Below are 19,289 nucleotides of genomic sequence, written 5' to 3'. Positions count from 1 at the left end.
TGGCAAACTGCACCGGGAAGGCCGGGGAGGGTTCGGGGGCGGGAGGTAGGGGGGTAAGAGATCGACCAAAGGACTTGTATGTATGCATATAAGCCTAACCAATGGACATAAGACACTGGGGAATAGGGGAGGCTAGGGGACTGTCTAGGGCGGGGGAAAAAATGGACACATATGTAATACCCTTTGTAATAAAAAATAAAATTTGAAAAAAAAAAAAAAAAAAAAAAAGAGGGGGTATTCTTTAATCTCGAGACTTACATGATTCATATTGTGTTCACTGAGGCCCTAAACGTTGGCAAAGTTATTTCTCTAAATATTTCTAGCTCTCTCTTTTAATATCTTGGTTTATTCTCCCTCTCTCTATGTGGCATTTATATTTATTTTATATATGGGTAAATATATGATATCATATGTGTAGTTAAATATATAATACATATGTATTCCATTAATATACATGCATATGCATACACCTTCTTACATAAATATATGCATACATATAATGGTATGAGATCACAAAAGGGAAGAACGAAGTCGGAAGTCTAATCCCTGGGTTTTCAGGGCTAGACGAGAAAGAGGAGCCAGTCATGAGGACTGAGGAAAAAAACAATAAAGAATTGATGAGAGTTAACTGATTGTAAATAACTCTTTCAATGAGTTTTGCTATAAAGGTGAGCAAAGAAATAAGGTGGTAGCTAAATGGGAATAAACATAGTTATAAACAAAGATATGGCTACTGTTGTCATAATAGTTACAAAGATGTGGTTACAGATAAAAATACAGATTCTCCTTTAGAGTCATTGCACCTGGAATTCTATCTCTCATTTCTGATTTTTCTATCGTTGGTTCCTTTTCATTATGCAGAGTCCTACTTGATCATTGTATCAAAATATTGTTCCCACCACAAGTAACCCCTTTGCCCATCCTGTTTTATTTTAATCTATACTAAAAAAAAGGCGGGTATGCAAATTAACTGTCACTCCACGACAAAGATGGCGGTGCCCATAGCCACAAACATGGCAGCACTCATAGCCACAGAGATGGCAGCACTCATAGCCACAAGGATGGCAGCACTCGCCAGAGCCACGGAGACAGCCAGAGTGGGCGGGTCACTTGGCTTCCTTCGGGTGGGACACTTGGCTTCCTTCATCGCCCTAATGATGAAGGAAGCGAAGCCTCCCACAAGCCCTGGCCAGCTGCCAAGGGCCAGCTCCAGCGGCCAGGGAGCTGGCCAGAGCAGGTGAAAGGTGGCTCCAGCCCGGAACAAAGGTGGAAGGTGGCTACAGCCCAGAGCGAAGACGGGAGGTGGTGGCCAGAGCAAAGTCCCGGGTCCTGGGTTCCAGAGGAAAGCCAGTGCCAGCAGCCACGATAAGGAAGTTCTATTCTTGCACGAATTTTCATGCATCGGGCCTCTAGTCCTATATAATAAAAGGCTAATATGCAAATCGATCTAACAGTGGAACGACTGGTTGCTATGGTTTGCACTGACCACCAGGGGGCAGACACTCAATGCAGGAGCTGCCCCCTGGTGGTCAGTGTGCTCCCACAGGGGGAGCACTGCTCAGCCAGAAGCTGGGCTCACGGCTGGCAAGCTCAGTGGCAGTGGCAGGAGCATCTCTTGCCTCCTCACCTCTATGGAAGCACTAAGGACCCCTCAGGGGATGTCCCGCTGCCAGCTTGGGGCCGCTCCCTGCCGGCAGTCGGATATCTCCCGAGGGGTCCCAGACTGCAAGAGGGAGCAGGCCAGGCTGAGCCCCTCGCCTCCCCTCCCCTCCAGTGCACAAATGTCATGCACTGGGCCTATACCATAATAATGATCAGTGCCTGAAAGTATAAAATGTGTTTATTCACTTGTATACTGTCTGCTTCTATGAGTGGGATTGTTGAGTCATATGATAACACTAGGTGCAACTTTTTGAGGATCAGGCAAACTGTTTTCTTAGGCAGCTGTACATTTTACATTCCCACCAACAGTGTAGGAGAGAAACAAATGTTTCTATATCCTCTCCAACTGTTATATTGTCTGTCTTTTATTATTATTATTATTATTATTATTGCTACTGTTATCATTAAATGTTTTTATTTTGTAAAAAAACAATATAAATACACAAAGCATAGCCAAACGTGATGAACCGCTAAAAAGTAATCAATGAAAAACAGGACCTTAAATAACGGGTAATATCTGTAATTTAAACTTAATAGAAATTTAATAGAAGCATATTTTCTTCATGCTAAATTTTTAAATATTCATGCCGGTACCTAATATGCTCACGGGGAAAAGGTATCCAATTTAAAACTTAATGAAGAGGAAAAAATGTCCAATATATATGTAAAAGATACGTGAGTAAAAAATATACAGCCATCTGCATGAAAACCTCTGGTTGACAAAAATGACTGGGACATTTCTCTGGCCAGTGGAAGCTTATAGTTTAAGGAGAAAAACAGAAAATGTCAGTAAAATGTATGACATGAAAATAGAGTAATTAGCCTGTTATAGTTCAGGAAAGCCCTACTGGGGAGATGATATCTGATCTAAATCTTGAAGAGTATGTCAAAGATCGAAAACACACAATACCAAGTTTATATTGTAAGAGTGTGAGATATCTGGAGAAAATATAACAAAAAACAATATCAAACAATATACATCAAACAGATATAGATTATGGTGTCGTTCTGCCCTCATCTATAGAAAATCTAAATAGTTTTTTGGAGGAGGGTTAAAGCTTATAACTGGTGTTACCACCTCTTAAATACTTTTATTATTTCTTCTACATGTACTCAGAGAATCTACAGGCAGGAGAATTGACAAGAATGTAGTTACTTTTGCAATTATATACTGTATAGAGTAATCAAAACTTACTTAAAATAAGAGACTAGTAAGAAGCATCCCTTTTGAAATGTATGGAATGGACTATCAATCCTTTCAAACAAAGCATCATTTGGAGAGTCTGCCTCAAACTCCATATATAGACTTATTACAATTAAGGTAAAAGACGTTATGTATGCAACATGCACCAGTTCGGTGATATTTCTCATTATAAATTCCTTCATTTTGGATGTTCCATTAATAGTTAGAAGACACAATTCCTAAGCAATTGTCTAAGTAATACCATAGTCACAAAAATATATGAACACTTTATTTTCCATAACAAACAAATTAAAAAAAAGTATGGCGTAGTCAAATGATAATACCATAAAACATCCACCATTTCTCAATGAATTTTAAATGATCCTTTAGGAGTACATCCCTAGAAATACTTATTTTCCAAAGTGTTGAATTCTAACACACGGACAATTGCTATCAATTTATAAAATGGAGAAATGATAAGGTTCAGATGTGCAATAAATCATTTCAAACATCAAAGTTGATATATTTCTTAGGCTATTGTTTTTGTGGGGCCAGGTAAGTTGTTTAATACCATTGAAACATTTTTTAAAAGTGGAACTCTCTTAGATCAGGAGATAAGTATATAAAGTTGCCTCTGATAAGAAGATCAAAGTGAAATAGAGCAGAGGGATAAGATGAATGTGATTAGGTGACACAGTGAAAGAGAGAAAAGAGATCCGATCAGGGAATTGAAGATAATAAGCATACACATATAGAAACATCCCACAGAAGATGCTCAAAAAGTAAAACAAACAAACAAACAAAAAACATTTGATTATAACGTACACCAAGGATTAGAAAGAATAAAAACACAGAATTACATATTCTGAAAAAAAGGGCTGCTAATTTGTTTTTATGTAGAGGGCATATCTGAAAGGCAACAGAGTGGCAGCAGAAGGTGAAACTCATAGGAAATGAAGGGAGAACCACTGAGATGTGTTTGTAAATTTGGCCGTCAGTGGTACAGGTAACCTCCTGTGTGTGTTAAATATCAAATTCAAAGTTCAGTACCTTTGCTTTGTCTCTCATTGATCCTTTGCCCAGGATAGACATTTTAGCACCTGTTTCTTCCTGTAGCCTCTTCAAGGAGTTTCCTCTTGGTCCAAGCAATTTCCCCACAAAATTGAACTAGGAAACAAAATCAATAGAATGGTGGTTTTAAGGCATAGAAGAAGAAGAATTTGCACCAAGAATAATTAAGGGGTTATGGGCATTTCAAACTTCATCATGGAGAAGAGAGTTATGCTATATGCATATACACCAACACACACACACACACACACACATATATACACGCACACACATAGAAATCTATTTCAGACCTCTAATCTGGCATCTATTTTAAAAGGGATGTCCCTTCCTAAATGAATGCCAAATTAGTAATATGCTAAACTTATCATTTACTATATCAAATAAATAACTCACTGATTTAAGAAAGTAGGGAGAAGCACTATGGTTTAAAAAGTTTCTAAAGGCAATTTTTACTAGTCACATTTGAAATAAATGATTTTAACATGTCTATGCATTTTCAAAATTTCAAAAGTTAATCTTTAAAATTGATGTTTAAAACAAAACTTGATATTAATGTTTGTTAAGCATTGCCCTCTATATTCTATTGCAAATTTCATGATGGGTAGAAAGAGAGACTCAAATTTTCTTTAGTCTTACATTCTCTGTGTTAAAGAGTTGATTTTAGGAGCAGCAAATAAAGGATTTGGATGCATAAAGAAAAGTTTAAAACACTGCAGATAGTGCATATATACAAAACAGTTTGTCTAAGTGAAACAGTGTGGGAGTGGTCTATCCAATTTTTTTATTCATCCTGAAACATGGTTGAAAACAAGTGAACTAAGAACACTTATCAGAGTATGTTGTTATCTACTAAAAGGAATATTATCAAACCAAATCACTAGGATAATCAGTAACTGATTTAAGAAATACACAAGGCTTAAAATGTTTCAAAAAAATAAGCTGGGGGATGAAGGACAAGATAAATAAAATTAACTAAGTGTCTTCTAAAACAAAAATTTTCCACAGTAAGAAATATACTTACTGGTGAGAAAATAATGCACTGCTACTACTTTCAGGGTAAAAAAAGGATGTCTGCTCTTACCACATGTATTCAATACTGTGCTGGAGTATGGATTGTGTGCCCATAGACAAATAGTTAAATTGAACAGTATAAAGTTCAGACAGAACACACATAAATGGTCAACTGATTTTCAACAGAGGTGCCAGAGCAATAAATTTGAAAAGTAAAGTGTTTTTAACTAGTGGTGCTACAACAATTGGATATTTACATGCAAAAAAACAAAAATATATGCCTTACTTTTAAGGCAAACCTTATTTTGAGATCTATCATAGATCTAAACATAAAAGCTAAAATTATAAAGATTCTAGGGAGAAAGCATATAAGAATGTCATTGCAAACTTAAGCTGGGAAATGTTACCTAACTGGAAAGCAAAGAGCACTAACTACAACTTTTGCTGATCTAAAAACCATTAAAAAGTTAAATAGACAAGCCACAGATGGAGAGAAATACTCCCTGTGCATAAATCTGAAAAATGACTAATATCTAGAATCTATAAAGAACTCCAACAGTTGATAATTGAACACACACACATGCACATCAGAATTGATATAACAAAAAACAAACAAACAAACAAACAAAAAAACAAAGAAAAGAAAAAAGGCCAAATGTTGATGAGAATGTGCAACTTCTGGAGCAATCACTGTTGGCAGTTTAAAATGAAACAACTAACTACTTTGGAAAGAAGTTGGCAGTTCTTTATTAATTTAAATATAAAGCTCCAATATGACCCAGTAATTCTATACATATTTAACCAAGAGAAATAAATGCATATGTTCACAAAATGACTTGCACAAGAATATATATGACATCTTATTCACAATCCCTTTTAAATTAATAAACCAATGCCCATCCAAGAAAAGTGGATCAATAAATTAATGCATAAACAGAAATGAAGTAGCTACTAAGTAGTAAGTCTAAACCTCAATTAACAGTGGTAACTAACAAAAAAGTCAACATCTTAATAACCTTGTGACCACAAGGGCTACTTGTGAAGAATCTGTGATGGTTTCTGCTGAGGGCCTCATCTCATTCTTCCTCTTTCATATGACACAACTGGACTTGAACTCCCTCATTTCCTGATCCTAAAATCCCTCTTGCCCTCATGTTGATACTATTGGAACGCTATTTTCATTTCCATCCTATTCCTGATTTGGGGAATGAATCCCTTTCTCGGTCAGGAGATTCATAGAGCTTCTGTTCTGCACTTTGGGAACTCAACAATAAATCAACCTTTAGTATTGTACCCTTGTGTTTGTTGCTATTAAAACAAAGTAAAGCACCCTCGCTGGTTAGGCTCAGTGGATAGAACATTGGCCTGGGGACTGAAGGGTCCTGGGTTCGATTCCACTCAAGGGTACATGCCTGGGTTGCAAGCCCGATCCCCAATTTGGGATGTGCAGGAGACAGCCAATCAATGATTCTCACTCATCATTGATGTTTCTATCTCTCCCTCTCCCTTCCTCTCTGAAATCAATAAAAATATACCTTAAAAAACACACACACAAAAATAACCAACTAAGTAAAGCAATTTGGGGCAGATTGTTCAAAGAGAGACCACTGTTGCAGATCAAAAAAAATATTCTTTTGTATAAGAAGAGAGGACAAGACAACACTTTAGGTTCTCATCTCAGCAATCATCAAACAATGGGATAGAGATTTATTTGACTTCAAATAAATCATTTAGAATTTATAGAAGATTCTATCAAAGAAAATCACTTTCAATTTAAAAAAAAATTGACAAGGATGAGTATTCAAGAAACTAGGGAAACATAAAAATGTTTTTAAATTAGCCATTAGATATAATACTAATAGACTGTCATAAACTAAATTTTATTCAAAAAATAAATCAATATATAATCAGGGATGGAATGAATTCAGTTATTTACTAAACACAATGGTTTAGCCTAAAACTTGTGAAATGTATGGAGGATACAAAGTGAACCAGACGTAAATACTTCTTTCAGGAAATGTACACTGCTGTGAAAGAAAAAGGGGATGTACATAAACTGTTAGAATAAAAAAGCAACAACGATCTGTCATCACAGAAGTCCAAAGTAAGTGCTATGAGAATTCAATGAAAGAAAACAATGTCTTCCACATGGTTGGTTGACCTGTGATCAGGGAGGTGGGAACTGGGCATGGGAAAAGACAGGAGCATAAAAAAGGCAGAATGAAAAACACGCAGTGGAATTGGGTGGAAATAAAAATGGGAGAGCCAGTCAGAAGTTGTTCGGTATAACCTAATAATGATGAAAGGAGCATAAAGTAGAATGGTGGTCACAGAAAACAGAAGACAAAATAAGAGAAAGACTAGCAAAACTCAACAAGACTTGACAATTAATTGAATTGGGTGAATATAAGCAGGGGAGAAAGAATTAGCAATCAAACTAGATCCTATACCCAGAGGATTGAAAATGTACTGTATCATGAGTAAAACTGTGGAAGATAGTAGCAAATGTTATAGAGAAAATTCGGGATATATTCAATTTGAGGTGTCCTCCATATGAAAAAAAAAAATCTAGTAGCCATGCATGAATAGACATTGAGAGAAAATGTTTAGGTGAATATACATGCCTAGCAATTTTCTACCTAAGGTGCCACTTAAGGTCATGAAATTGCTAAGCGGGAGGGATTAGAATAGAAAGCCCAGGAGAGAAACTTGAGAAACACTTGTAAATAAAACAGTAAATGTCAATGCATATTATGAACTAAGAGAGTTTAGGTAGAAAGGCCTACCAAAAATGAAAAAGGCAATTACTTCTGCTTGATGTTAAATACAAAAATCCCATTTGAAATTGCTCTCATCAAAGGGATGTACTTAAATTTAAAGAAAGCATACAATGTTGGAGAAGAAGAATTCATTTACATCAAGTAAACAAATTGTGGGTCCTTTAAAATGTGTTAAGCTGGTATATCTTGTGCTTATTCCATATTTGACTCTGAAGTTTTAAAATAACATGATCTGTGTTAAAACCACACTGTCATTTACAGATAATCTGTGTTTTATAGAAATGGTAAAGAAATGAGAATAGGCTGATAAAAATGATTCAATATGAATTTAACGATGTCCTGTTCATTTTGTTATAAATAATTCTTTACTGCCCAGCCAGTGTGGCTAAGTAGTTGAGTGTTGACCTCTGAACCAAGAGGTCACGGTTTGATTCCCAGTCAGGGCACATGCCCAGGTTGTGGGCTCAATCTCCAGTGTGGGGTGTGCAGGAGGCAACCAATCAATGATTCTCTCTCATAACTGATGTTTCTATCTCTCTCTCCCTCTCCCTTCCTTTCTGAAATCAATAAAAATATATTTTAAAGAATAAAAAATAATATTTTACTATGTTTCAGCATATTTGTGTATAAATCACATTTTGCTTCTATTAAAAAAAAACTAAGGTTTGCTTCTATAGACAACTAAGTTTTGGTCATGTCTTAAATGTTTTTCATCCTGTGTGGAGCATTCCTCAATGTCTCTGAGCTATATATTTTGGCATATTTATACAACTCTAAAGATACCTTCTCCGTGTTCAAATTATTTTTATTTCAAAAGATTAATTTAAAACACTATTAAGTGAAAAGTATCAAGAAACAGTACTAATTGTAATTATAACCACAGCTCAAACACAAACCCTAATTTGTTCAGCATGTACAATCTATAATAACAAAAACATAATGTGCTAATTAGATTGGACGTCCTTCTGGGTGTCCTTTGGAAGACAATCCGGACGAAGCCTGGGCTGTGAGGGAAGCCCAGGTCCTGGGTGCCTGCTGGCGGCCAGAGGGAAGCCCAGGTCCTGGGTGCCTGCTGGTAGCCAGAGGGAAACCCAGGTCCTGGGTGACAGAGGGAAACTGGTGCCAGAAGCCAGGGGAAGGAAGGCCTACTCTTGCACAAATTTCATACATTGGACCTCTAGTTGTCTAAATAAAAATATTTCTAGTATACTTTCTTTTTTTTCCAAATGCATTTTTATTGATTTCAGAGAGGAAGGGAAAGGGAGAGAGAGAGATAGAAACATCAATGATGAGGGAGAATCATTGACTGACTGCCTCCTGCACACCGCCTACTGGGGATGGAGCCCTCAACCTGGTCATGTGCTCTTGACTAGAATCGAACCTAGGACCCCTCAGTCCACAGGCTGATGCTCTATCCACTGAGAAGAACCAGCTAGGGCTCTAGTATACTTTCATAGATGACATTGTCATGGAGTCATTGGTGGATGAAGATGATTAAATGTTTACTCCATACATGGGTGTGCATTTTTTATCTGCATCCTTTCACTTTTAATACTTCACATATATTTATTTGGCTTTTCAAACAGTCACAAAAATAATACCTTAATATCAGCTATATTCTTACATTTTATAATTTTCTATTCATTTAAATAAGCCACAATGATGCCATCACATGGAATACTGAATTTATAAAGTAAATCTTTTATCTAAATGTCTAAATGTCCAAATTAGAGATGTTTTTCTTTACAGGACTTCTTCCGCTCTACACACTGTCATGAAATCAATACATGAGCTGATGTTTGATAAGTACGTAATCATTCAATTGCTCCCTGAGCATCTACTCCATGCCAGGCACTGTTCTACACCAGGGATATAGAAGTGCATGAAACAAAGTTCTTTGTCCTCTGGAGCTCACACTCTATATCTATATTTATTTCCAACTGAAACATTTTTAAATAGCCTAATGCTGTTCTGTTTCTTGGATGGCATCTAGTTCTTTTCAAAGCTTAGGCTACTTAAAAATCAAATATCGGATGGTTTAGTATTTCATTTTATATAATAATAGGTCCAATCAGTCTAAATGAATATGTCTAATATATTCAGGTTAGATATTAATTCAGTAGTATAATTAAAATATTTTATTAGCTCATTTAAAATACCATTGAGTTGGTCAGTATCAGTTCAAGGATTGGGCACTATGAGCAGATTACTTGGGTTGCTTTATACCCAAAACAGGTAGTATTCCTACCTGCTCTTCTGAAATCTTTAACTGAAACGGATATGAATCTGTTAGAAGAGAAAACGAAAAAATCCAAATTTCAAGTCCTTCATCATACCCCTTTAGTGGTATCTATATACATAAAAGCCTAAGCAACCATTCGACCGTTTGACCATTTGGCCAGTAGCTGTGCTGCACACTGACGACCAGGGGGAGATGCTCAATTCACAGGCATACAAACGTGGAACAGACTGATGAATCTCAGAGGGAAGGAGGGATAGGGAGAGGGTGGGAAGAGATTAACCAAAGATCTTATATGGATACTAGAGGCCCAGTGCACAGATTTCATACACCAGTGGGGTCCCTCAGCCTGGACTGTGGGAATAAGGTCAAAACTGGCAGTCCAACATCCCCCAAGGGGTCCCGGATTGTAAGATGAGGGACCCCAACAGTGCACAAATCAGTGCACTGGGCCTCTAGTTAGAAAATATTATAGTTACCACATATTTGAAAGGAAATTTCTTAAACCAGAAACATGACATAATAAACTCAATGAGCCTTCTGCTTGGCCATGATTCCTTTAAGCAATGGACACTGTCTAAACCAACCGTGGGCAAACTACGGCCCGTGGGCCAGATCCGGCCCGTTTGAAATGAATAAAACTAAAAAAAAAAAAAAAAGACCGTACCCTTTTATGTAATGATGTTTACTTTGAATTTATATTAGTTCACACAAACACTCCATCCACGCTTTTGTTCCGGCCCTCCGGTCCAGTTTAAGAACCCATTGTGGCCCTCGAGTCAAAAAGTTTGCCCACCCCTGGTCTAAACTAAAGATTGTCTTAAGAATCCTGCGGGTAAATGTTAAATTGTCATTTCTGCCCAGTCATCATTCTCTGACATACCCCATTCAAGAAGTGTCTGAATATTTTAAACATATGTATTAAAATATAATATATTAAGATATAAGTCATAAAATCCACTCATTAAAAATAAATAATTCCTTCCTTTGTAGATTCACGGGGTTGTGCAACCATTGCTGAAATCTAACCTTAAAACATTTAAGTCCTTGGTAAAAGACACTCCTACCCAGCAGCAATTACTCTCTATTCCACCCCTAGATCTAAGCAACCACTAATCTTTCTGTTTCTATAGATTTGCCTCTTCTGCACATTTCATATAAATACTGCCTGACCATAGGCAACTGAGAGGCTTTACCTGCCAGGCTTCATGTGGGGGAGCTGCCCTTCCCGTACCAGGATGGTGCACAGCTAGTGCTTTGCAGGCTCCTAGAAAGAATGGCAGTCCAAGGCTCACGCAGGCCAGCCATGCTCATGCACATATCTGAATTCCTGCTCCCAGCTACCTCCAGGGAGAGCTCCTTTTCTGGGGTCCTTTTCTGAGGAGGCAAGGTTGCCATTTGTGATTCAGTAATTTCCATTCCTAGCCCTTTTCCTTCTCCCCCTCTTCTTCATCCCCCAAATCCACAAAAGACAGGAGTTTTGTTAAGGCTCCTTGACAGTGAGATAATTTCTACATCTGCTTTGTGTCCATTTGACTTTCACCTGGTGTCATTTCATGAAGAAAAATGGCTAGAGGCATTTTTTTTGCCTTATTGTTAACTTTCAGTTTGACTTATTATCCTAATTGACCACCTCCACAACTGAGAACTCAGCATATAGGTGCTCTATTAATTAAAAAGGAATGCATTGATGAATAAATAAATAATGACCTAGTAAGAGAAAGAGTACGTTACAAGGCAATATGAGAGTGGGGCACATTAGAAATGCACATTATCAATAGGCATAGTGTCTCCCTGACTTAAAAAAATATTAATATAACATTTATCTTTAATAACATTACGCATAGTGTATCATGGGTTTAAAAAAGTAAATAAATAAAACATTTATCTTTAATAACAACAGGCATAGTGTACCACTGATTTTTAAAAGCTAAGAACTACAGCATTTATCTTTCTAAATGCATTTGCAACATAAGGGAAAAGGTATCTTAGCATTCATCTGAAAATGCACACGTAAGATAATTACAATGGCATTTTTGTTGTTTTCAGCAAAATAACTTAATAAATGCTGCTGACTGAGAATATCTGCATATCTCATTTGCAAAATCACCTAAAGTCTGCAGCAGTTTTGTAATTCACTCTGACTACATAACACCTTGACATATTTTATGAACATAAAACAGCCTAAATAGAAATCCTAAGTGATTGAGAAATTTAAAAATTTCTGACTCTGCTTTAGAATCTGTAACCAATAACATAAAACAATATACAAGTAATTAATAATCATATAAAATAATGTTATTTTGGGATTGTGTATGCATTTGTACAATTTCTTTTGTGTTACTAAGGTTCTTAACATATTTATCAGAGGTGCACAGTTTTACCAGAGATTTAGAAAATAGTTATATTATTAAATATGTAAAGTAGTTTTGATTACTTAAGTTATTACACATACATAATTTCATCTTTAGGTAGCGGGATAATGTTTAACAATTTTTCTCAAAACAAAGATGAAACTGTTGATTACTTGACTTTTAAAAGCAAAGCATCTTAAATTATGATTTATTCGTTATCAGGCAAGCACAAAAAGGAAAATTTCTTTGTGATTATTTATGACAGGAATTCAAAGAAAAAATTACTGAATTTGTGAACGAGTACATAAAATGCAATAATTATTCTATATCTAAGGTATAATATAATATTATGAAGTAAATTATACCACAGAAAGTACATTTAATGTACTTTAGTTTCTACTTCCGTGGTGTTAAAAGGTTTTAAAGTGCTTTGATGCAAAAATGGCAAATGATATACTTTAGAGACAATCAATATTTTTTTGCATTTTCTACTAAAAGGGAACATTTTTGTATGTCACTGTTGGGAGACTTGCTCATAGAAAAGCCAGCTATATTTTTAACCGATTTCCTCTCAGAATCTGTATCATAATATCTTACTTCTCCATAGGCAAACTGCATTCCAACTGACTTGAAATGGGATGACAATCAATGTGGCAAAGTCCACTGGTAAAATTCTGTGCAGCATATCTGAAACCAATTGCTTTAAACTGTGAACTAAGCACAATTGCTCACTGTAATCCATAACTGTCTGTCCATTGTGAATAATGTAGGTCTTGTGTTTCTCTGTGTAACGATATATTTTTCTCCATGTTTTATTTAGTATGTTTTTTTTCTCTTATTTTAAAGAGAAGGTGATTTTTCTATGAATTTGATATACTATTATTTACAGATTGGCAAAGTAACCATTCTTGTAAAAAAATCATTAAAATTATTAAAATAAATACTTAGACAAAACAAGCCTAAAAAATCTATAGTTTATTGAGGAAGTTAATGCATAGTGTGTGTGTGTGTGTGTGTGTTAATAACCCAACTTTGCTGGATATTATAGAAACATTGCTAAGAAGATTTTATTTATTTATTCATAAGATGTGTGTTTTGTCCTGGTCTGGACTGGAAAACAGGGATAATAAACTATAATAATGTCTAATAAATACACTTCTCCCTCTTTATTCTATGTTGCTCCTCAGCCATAAGAAAAGATGAAATACTGCCATTTGCAACAAAATGGATGGGTCTTGAGAATAACATGCTAAGTGAAATAAATCAAACAGGAAAAAACATCAAGAACCATATGGTTTCACTGATACATGGGAGATAATACTGACAGCAACAAATAAATAAACATGACAAACAAACAAACAGAAACTCGCAGACACAGACAACAGTATTGTGGTTATCAGAGGGAAGTGGGCTGGGGTAAAGGGGGTGAAATATATGGTGACTGAAGGAGATCTGACTTTGGGTGGTAGACACACAATGCAATATATAGATGATGTATCATAGAATCGCACACTTGAAACCTATATAATTTTATTAACCAATGTCACCCCAATGAATTCAATAAGAAAGATTTTAGTGCTTAGGTAAAAGTTTAGGTGTTCAACTAAAAAAAAAGAGAATTGGGCAAGAGAGCCTATCCTCTTGTGTGAGTTCTAAATATTAAACTGAGAGCTGAGAGAAACCTAATTTCCTGCCTTGTAGAGGAAGTGCTGTATATAGTGTGAGATTATGGAGCTGAAATACAAGGGGGAAAGGTGATAGGAAATAATTAGTGCACTATCGTGTTTGAGCCCTGCCTACTAGTTGATCCTGAGACTCAGCTCCATCCTCTATGTCCCAGAATTTGAATGTTCAATTTTTTCCTCAACTATGTGAGATGCCCCTGTCCAAGACAGAAATTCGGGGGAACAATAATTGATTGGAGCTTCTTAAATGAAACTGTGTAAAACTAGAATTGAGGAATTGGATTTGTCACTTGCAGTAAAAATAATATCTTGAAAAATGTAGATTTATATTTTAGAGGTAAACTATATATATATATATACATACACATACACACACACACACACACACACACATATATATATATATACACACACACATATATAAAAGTGTAATATGCAAATCGACCGGACAGTGGAACGATCAGTCCCTATGATGTGCCTTGACCACCAGGAGGCAGATGCTCAACTCAAGAGCTGCCCCCAGCCCACAGGCCCCTGATTGGGGCTTGCTGGCCAACCTCTCAGTCCCTCCCACCACCAGCAGGTTCTGATCGCTTGAGGGGAACAGGGAACCAGCGGTGGGTGGTGGCAGGGGTGAGGCCGGCTGCTGGCAGCCGAGGAAGATGGCCCTGATCTCAGGCCAGGCCTAGGGACTGTACCCATGCATACATTTCCTGCACTGGGCCTCTAGTTTATTATAGAGCACGTACTTTATAGGCTTGTAAAAAGCTGCCTATCCCCAAGGTACTTCACCACACCAGCTGTTTGTCAAATTTCACATTGTCCCATTGGAAACAATTAGAAAGAATGAAAAATGGATATCATCAAGAAAGATTAAATACTAAATATAATTATGGACCAAATTACATGGTAAATATAACACATTCTTAATTACCATGTGTTAGAGAATGATATAAACCAAATAGTTTATTATTCCTTTCTTGCTCTCCTCCAATGAGCACACATTTGTGTGTGGCCATATTATTCTGTAAGGTGCAAATCCAAAAAGGCACTGGATAGTGGGGTTTTCGATTTGTTCCCATCTGCCCCTGGTATGTATTTGGTATTGTTTTGCTGAAGGGAAGGGGTAATGCTTTGTGAAAAAAGAGGACAATGAAGGAGATGGTTTAATGCCTGCCCCCACTTACCTTCATGGATTAGGTTTTAGCTCCTAAAGAACAAAAGACCACATGCAGAAGCCAAAGAGGTTTTTGGAGATTCATCATTATGCAATAATGCTGGAGAGTTCTGGGGATAAAACTCCACCAGAATTGGGACATTCCCCCATTTTTGGGTAGAATAAGACAGAGCGCCCCCAATAGACTCAGTAAAGAGAGAAAGCCCTAACACTTTGTTCCATGTGTCCAGGGGAGAGGACCCAGTGGAAATTAACCTGTTCCCAGAGGAAAAACAGACATCAGGAGACTCTGAAGACTGAACTCAAATATGAAAGATATTTATGCCTGGCTCGGTGGTTGAGCATCAACCTATGAACCAGGAGGTCACAGTTTGATCCCCTGTCAGGGCACATGGCCTGGTTGTGGGCTTGAGCTCCAGTGGGGGAGTGCAGGAAGAAGCCAATCACTCTCTCTCATCATTGATGTTTTCATCTCTCTTCTTCTCTGAAATCAATAAAAAATATATTTAAAAAAAGAAAGAAAGATGTTCATGTGTTATTTCCAACACATGATTATAGCGCCAAGAAGTAGAAGAGGTTGTATTTGCTTAAAGGTTTCTCAGAAATCAATATAACTGTTCTGCACTAATAATGAAAGTTAAAGAAAAAATACATTAAATTATTCATGTTGCATCATTAAAGATGAAAAATGTGTTTTCTGTAAATAGTCCTAATGAAGTATTGTGTGTATTTATAATAATGGTTTTTCACATTTCTCAAAATATGCTTCAGTTGAGAACAGAACTCCCATTAAATAGTTCATTAAATTTATTTTGCCCATTACAGAAACAAGATTTTCATGACAAATTAAATTACAACTATTTTCCTTTCCCTTCAAGAAAAATAAATGATTCAGTGATTTTTTAATTCTTATATCACAAGTAAATTAACACTGGTGCCTATACAAATCACTACAAAAAAAAACCCACACATTTAAGTGTTTAAAGATAAGGCTCAAACATCTTATGATAAAATAATCTGCATATTATTAAGATTCTAGAAATAAAAACTTACTTATTACTCTATTCTTTAGGATTTAAAAGGGTACCCTTCAGTACCTATTCATTCTTTTTTTTAAATTTATCTTTATTGTTGAAAGTATTGCAGATGTCCCCTTTTTTTTCTTAGGTTGACCCCCTCCTCCCCACTCCCACCCACTCCCCAGGCCTTCCCTGAACTACTGTCTGTGTCCAAAGGTTAGGCATGTAGGTATACAAGTTCTTGGGTTAATCTCTTACTCTCTTGCCCATCAGTATATGAGTGGACAAAAGTGCTGTGGTATATTTACACAATGGAATACCATGTAGCTATAAAAAAGAAGACAACATGAAGGGAACTGGAGAGAAAGCTAAGTATCACATGATCTCACATATATGTGGAATCTAATGAACAAAATAAACTGATGAACAAAATAGATTCAAAGACATGGAAACATGGAACAGACTGAGGAATCTCAGAGGGAAGGGGGAAGGGGGAGAAGAGATTAACCAAATAATGTATATGCATATATGCATAGCCCATGGATACAGACAATAGATGAAAGCCTGGGGTGTTGGTGGGAGCGGGGTGGAAGGGGTCAATGCCGGGGGCAGGGGGAGAATGAAACATCTGTAATACATCTGTAATACTTTCAACAATAAAGATTTTAAAAAGATAATAACAATAAAAATTCCTTTAAAATTGTACTGATCAAAATGAAAGAAGAGAGAAAAAGTACAGAGGTACAATTTTTATTATCTAAGAGTCTGATTTTTAAAAGAAATAGAAGTTACTAAAATGCAATGCACATGACAAATGTTAGCCTGCATTTAAATGGACATTTCCTCCAAGGAACTTGAAATCTGATGTTACTGACTTCAATTTTATTTCAAACTAATGAAAATAAAAGGAGAAACATCACTATATCACTGAATTATATTTAGGTGCATGATTTTAGCATGTGTCACAAAGAAGACTGACCAAGAAACAATTCAGATATTACCCAGTAGGGTTAGAAAGGCAAGTCCTTCTATAGCAAATAAAGTTACCACAGGCATAACATCATTCCCACAGCCTATGCGTGATAAAATAATCGGGAATGGAAGAACATGTCCCAACCTTCTTTGCAACCCAGCTGCTGCTCTGCCATGGGGGAACGTAGCTGCAATGCCATCTGGTGCCCATGTGGATGATTCAAGAGCACATTACCCTTCTCAAAGGACACACACCGCCATAGTCCTGATCTCCCTGAACAGTGCCTTCAGAACAGTACATGTACTAACAGGCTGGGGGCCTTACGAGGAATATCCTAAAACCTTAGAGCTAAAATTGGCCTCAAAGGTTGCTGGGTTCATACACATAGGGGCTATAATTGCATTATACTCTTCTACATTTTCAGTTAGGTTGTATAATATACATAAAGATTAAATTCTGTAATAATTTGTTTCCTGAAATATCAATAATTATTGAATTACCTCTCTGCTACTCATGAGGAAAATCAAAGGAATAGTAACTTGAAACTATTATTCCCCTGGCATTTAATAGAAAGTTATCCAATTAATTTAATAAGTCACTTATTCCAGAGTAATGGAAATTGTTGACATTTTTAATTTTCTTTGCAGTAAAATGTGTTTTTCCCCCCAATTACTTGGTAGCCCGTATGGCTGTAATTCATGGCTGCAAGTCAGCTGTCAGAATTAACAGTTAATAATAGATACTGAGTTTTCACCAGAAAAAGCACCCGCCAACTTGGGCCTAATCCTTGCTCTGCTTCTTGAGTCTCTTAACATATTACTTACCTTCCTACACTGCCATCTCTTCACCTACAAAGCAAGGCTGGAAATAACACTATGGTTTGTTTTGAGGATTGTATGTAAAGCATGAAGAACAGGGCTTACCAATGCTCACTGCATATTAATTATTAATTATAATTATTATTCCAGTTTTTGGACCAATGAAACCTCAGTAGATCAAGGAGCCCCTAGGGCCAAGGCAGATGCATTGGACTGGTTTTTTTGTAGGGAGCACACTGCAAAGACAGTATAAAATTACCCTACTTGCTAGCTAAGCCTATTGTTGTTGATCTCCTATCACTTCCAATTACACATTTCCTAAAGTTGTGCTTCTTGTATTCTTCAGGGTTTTCATTCCTTCGTTTGTTTGTTTGTTCATCTGCCAGTCTGTTTCCAAAGGGCTTTTATAATTCCAAGAAACCTCAGACTCCCTTGTTCATTCAGAACGTGCCAGACTCCACTGATGAAGGTTTTGGCCCCTACATAACTCACCTAAATAGCGTTTGCTATGCTACAACTACAGAGAGGCCTGCAAAAGCTTATTCCTGAGAATAATTTAGTGAACACAATCTGGAAATACATAATAACTTTAAGAAAATGAACATCTCCAAATAGGTCATCAGTTTCAGGTATTTTTCTCTCAGCTCTCATTGATATCAGAAAATATGGCCACAGCTGAGTCAAACATTGCACAAAGCAACTTTCCATATTCTCAAATAGTTTCCTATGAAGCTGGAATGGTCAGAATTAATGTATTTTATTTTATTTTATTTCCCCTCTGGCCTCTGCCTGTGGGAAAAACGGATATTTCATCTAATCAAAATTGCCTACCTGATGGGAGTAAACTCTGTACTCTCTGCTCAATTTCGCTGCGAACCTAAAACTGCTCTAACAAACAAAGTTTATTAATTAAAAAGGTACCTTCCTGATTCAAGGAACCATAATATTTCATTGTATTTCTGCCTCTCCTACTACATGTTTTCCTAAAACCTTCATTCTCTGGAATAGATATCAATTTATAAATGACAATTATCTTAATCACTCTTCTCTAACTAATTTGTAGGCAAAAGTGAAAAATGCATTGAATAATGTAAGAGGAAGGCAATTGTTTCATTTGCACTGCAGAAAAATAAATTCTACACTTAGGATCAATTAGCAGTTAATCTGTAAGACATATGAATGATGGATAAAGATAAAATAAAAAATCCAGTGTCTTCCCTCTAACTTTTATTCATGTGCTAATTTAGATAAAAGTGACCATGGAACACCAGGCAGGTTAATTTTTAATATTTTTAAATTGATCAGAGAGAGGAAGGG

At 36.4% G+C, this 19,289-nt stretch overlaps 1 protein-coding gene across 3 annotated transcripts in view; it reads right to left on the bottom strand.

Moving 5' to 3' along the window:
- KHDRBS2 (KH domain containing, RNA binding, signal transduction associated 2) overlaps positions 1–19,289 on the bottom strand; it is a 484,502-nt gene that overhangs the window by 323,407 nt on the left and 141,806 nt on the right. For all 3 annotated transcript variants that reach the window (XR_001512727.1, XM_006756841.1, XM_015559490.1), the window contains exon 3: positions 3,896–4,012. Coding sequence is in view for 2 of the 3 variants with exons in the window: in XM_006756841.1 (XP_006756904.1) it covers positions 3,896–4,012 (117 nt within the window). In the remaining variant the exon portion in view is untranslated. The remainder of the gene's footprint in view (positions 1–3,895; positions 4,013–19,289) is intronic.

Source organism: Myotis davidii, unplaced genomic scaffold (assembly GCF_000327345.1).
Source record: "Myotis davidii unplaced genomic scaffold, ASM32734v1 scaffold334, whole genome shotgun sequence".
In the NCBI taxonomy this organism is placed as follows: Eukaryota; Metazoa; Chordata; class Mammalia; order Chiroptera; family Vespertilionidae; genus Myotis; species Myotis davidii.
The sequence above is the reverse complement of the archived record's forward strand: the minus strand, read 5'-3'. Positions and strand labels throughout refer to the sequence as shown.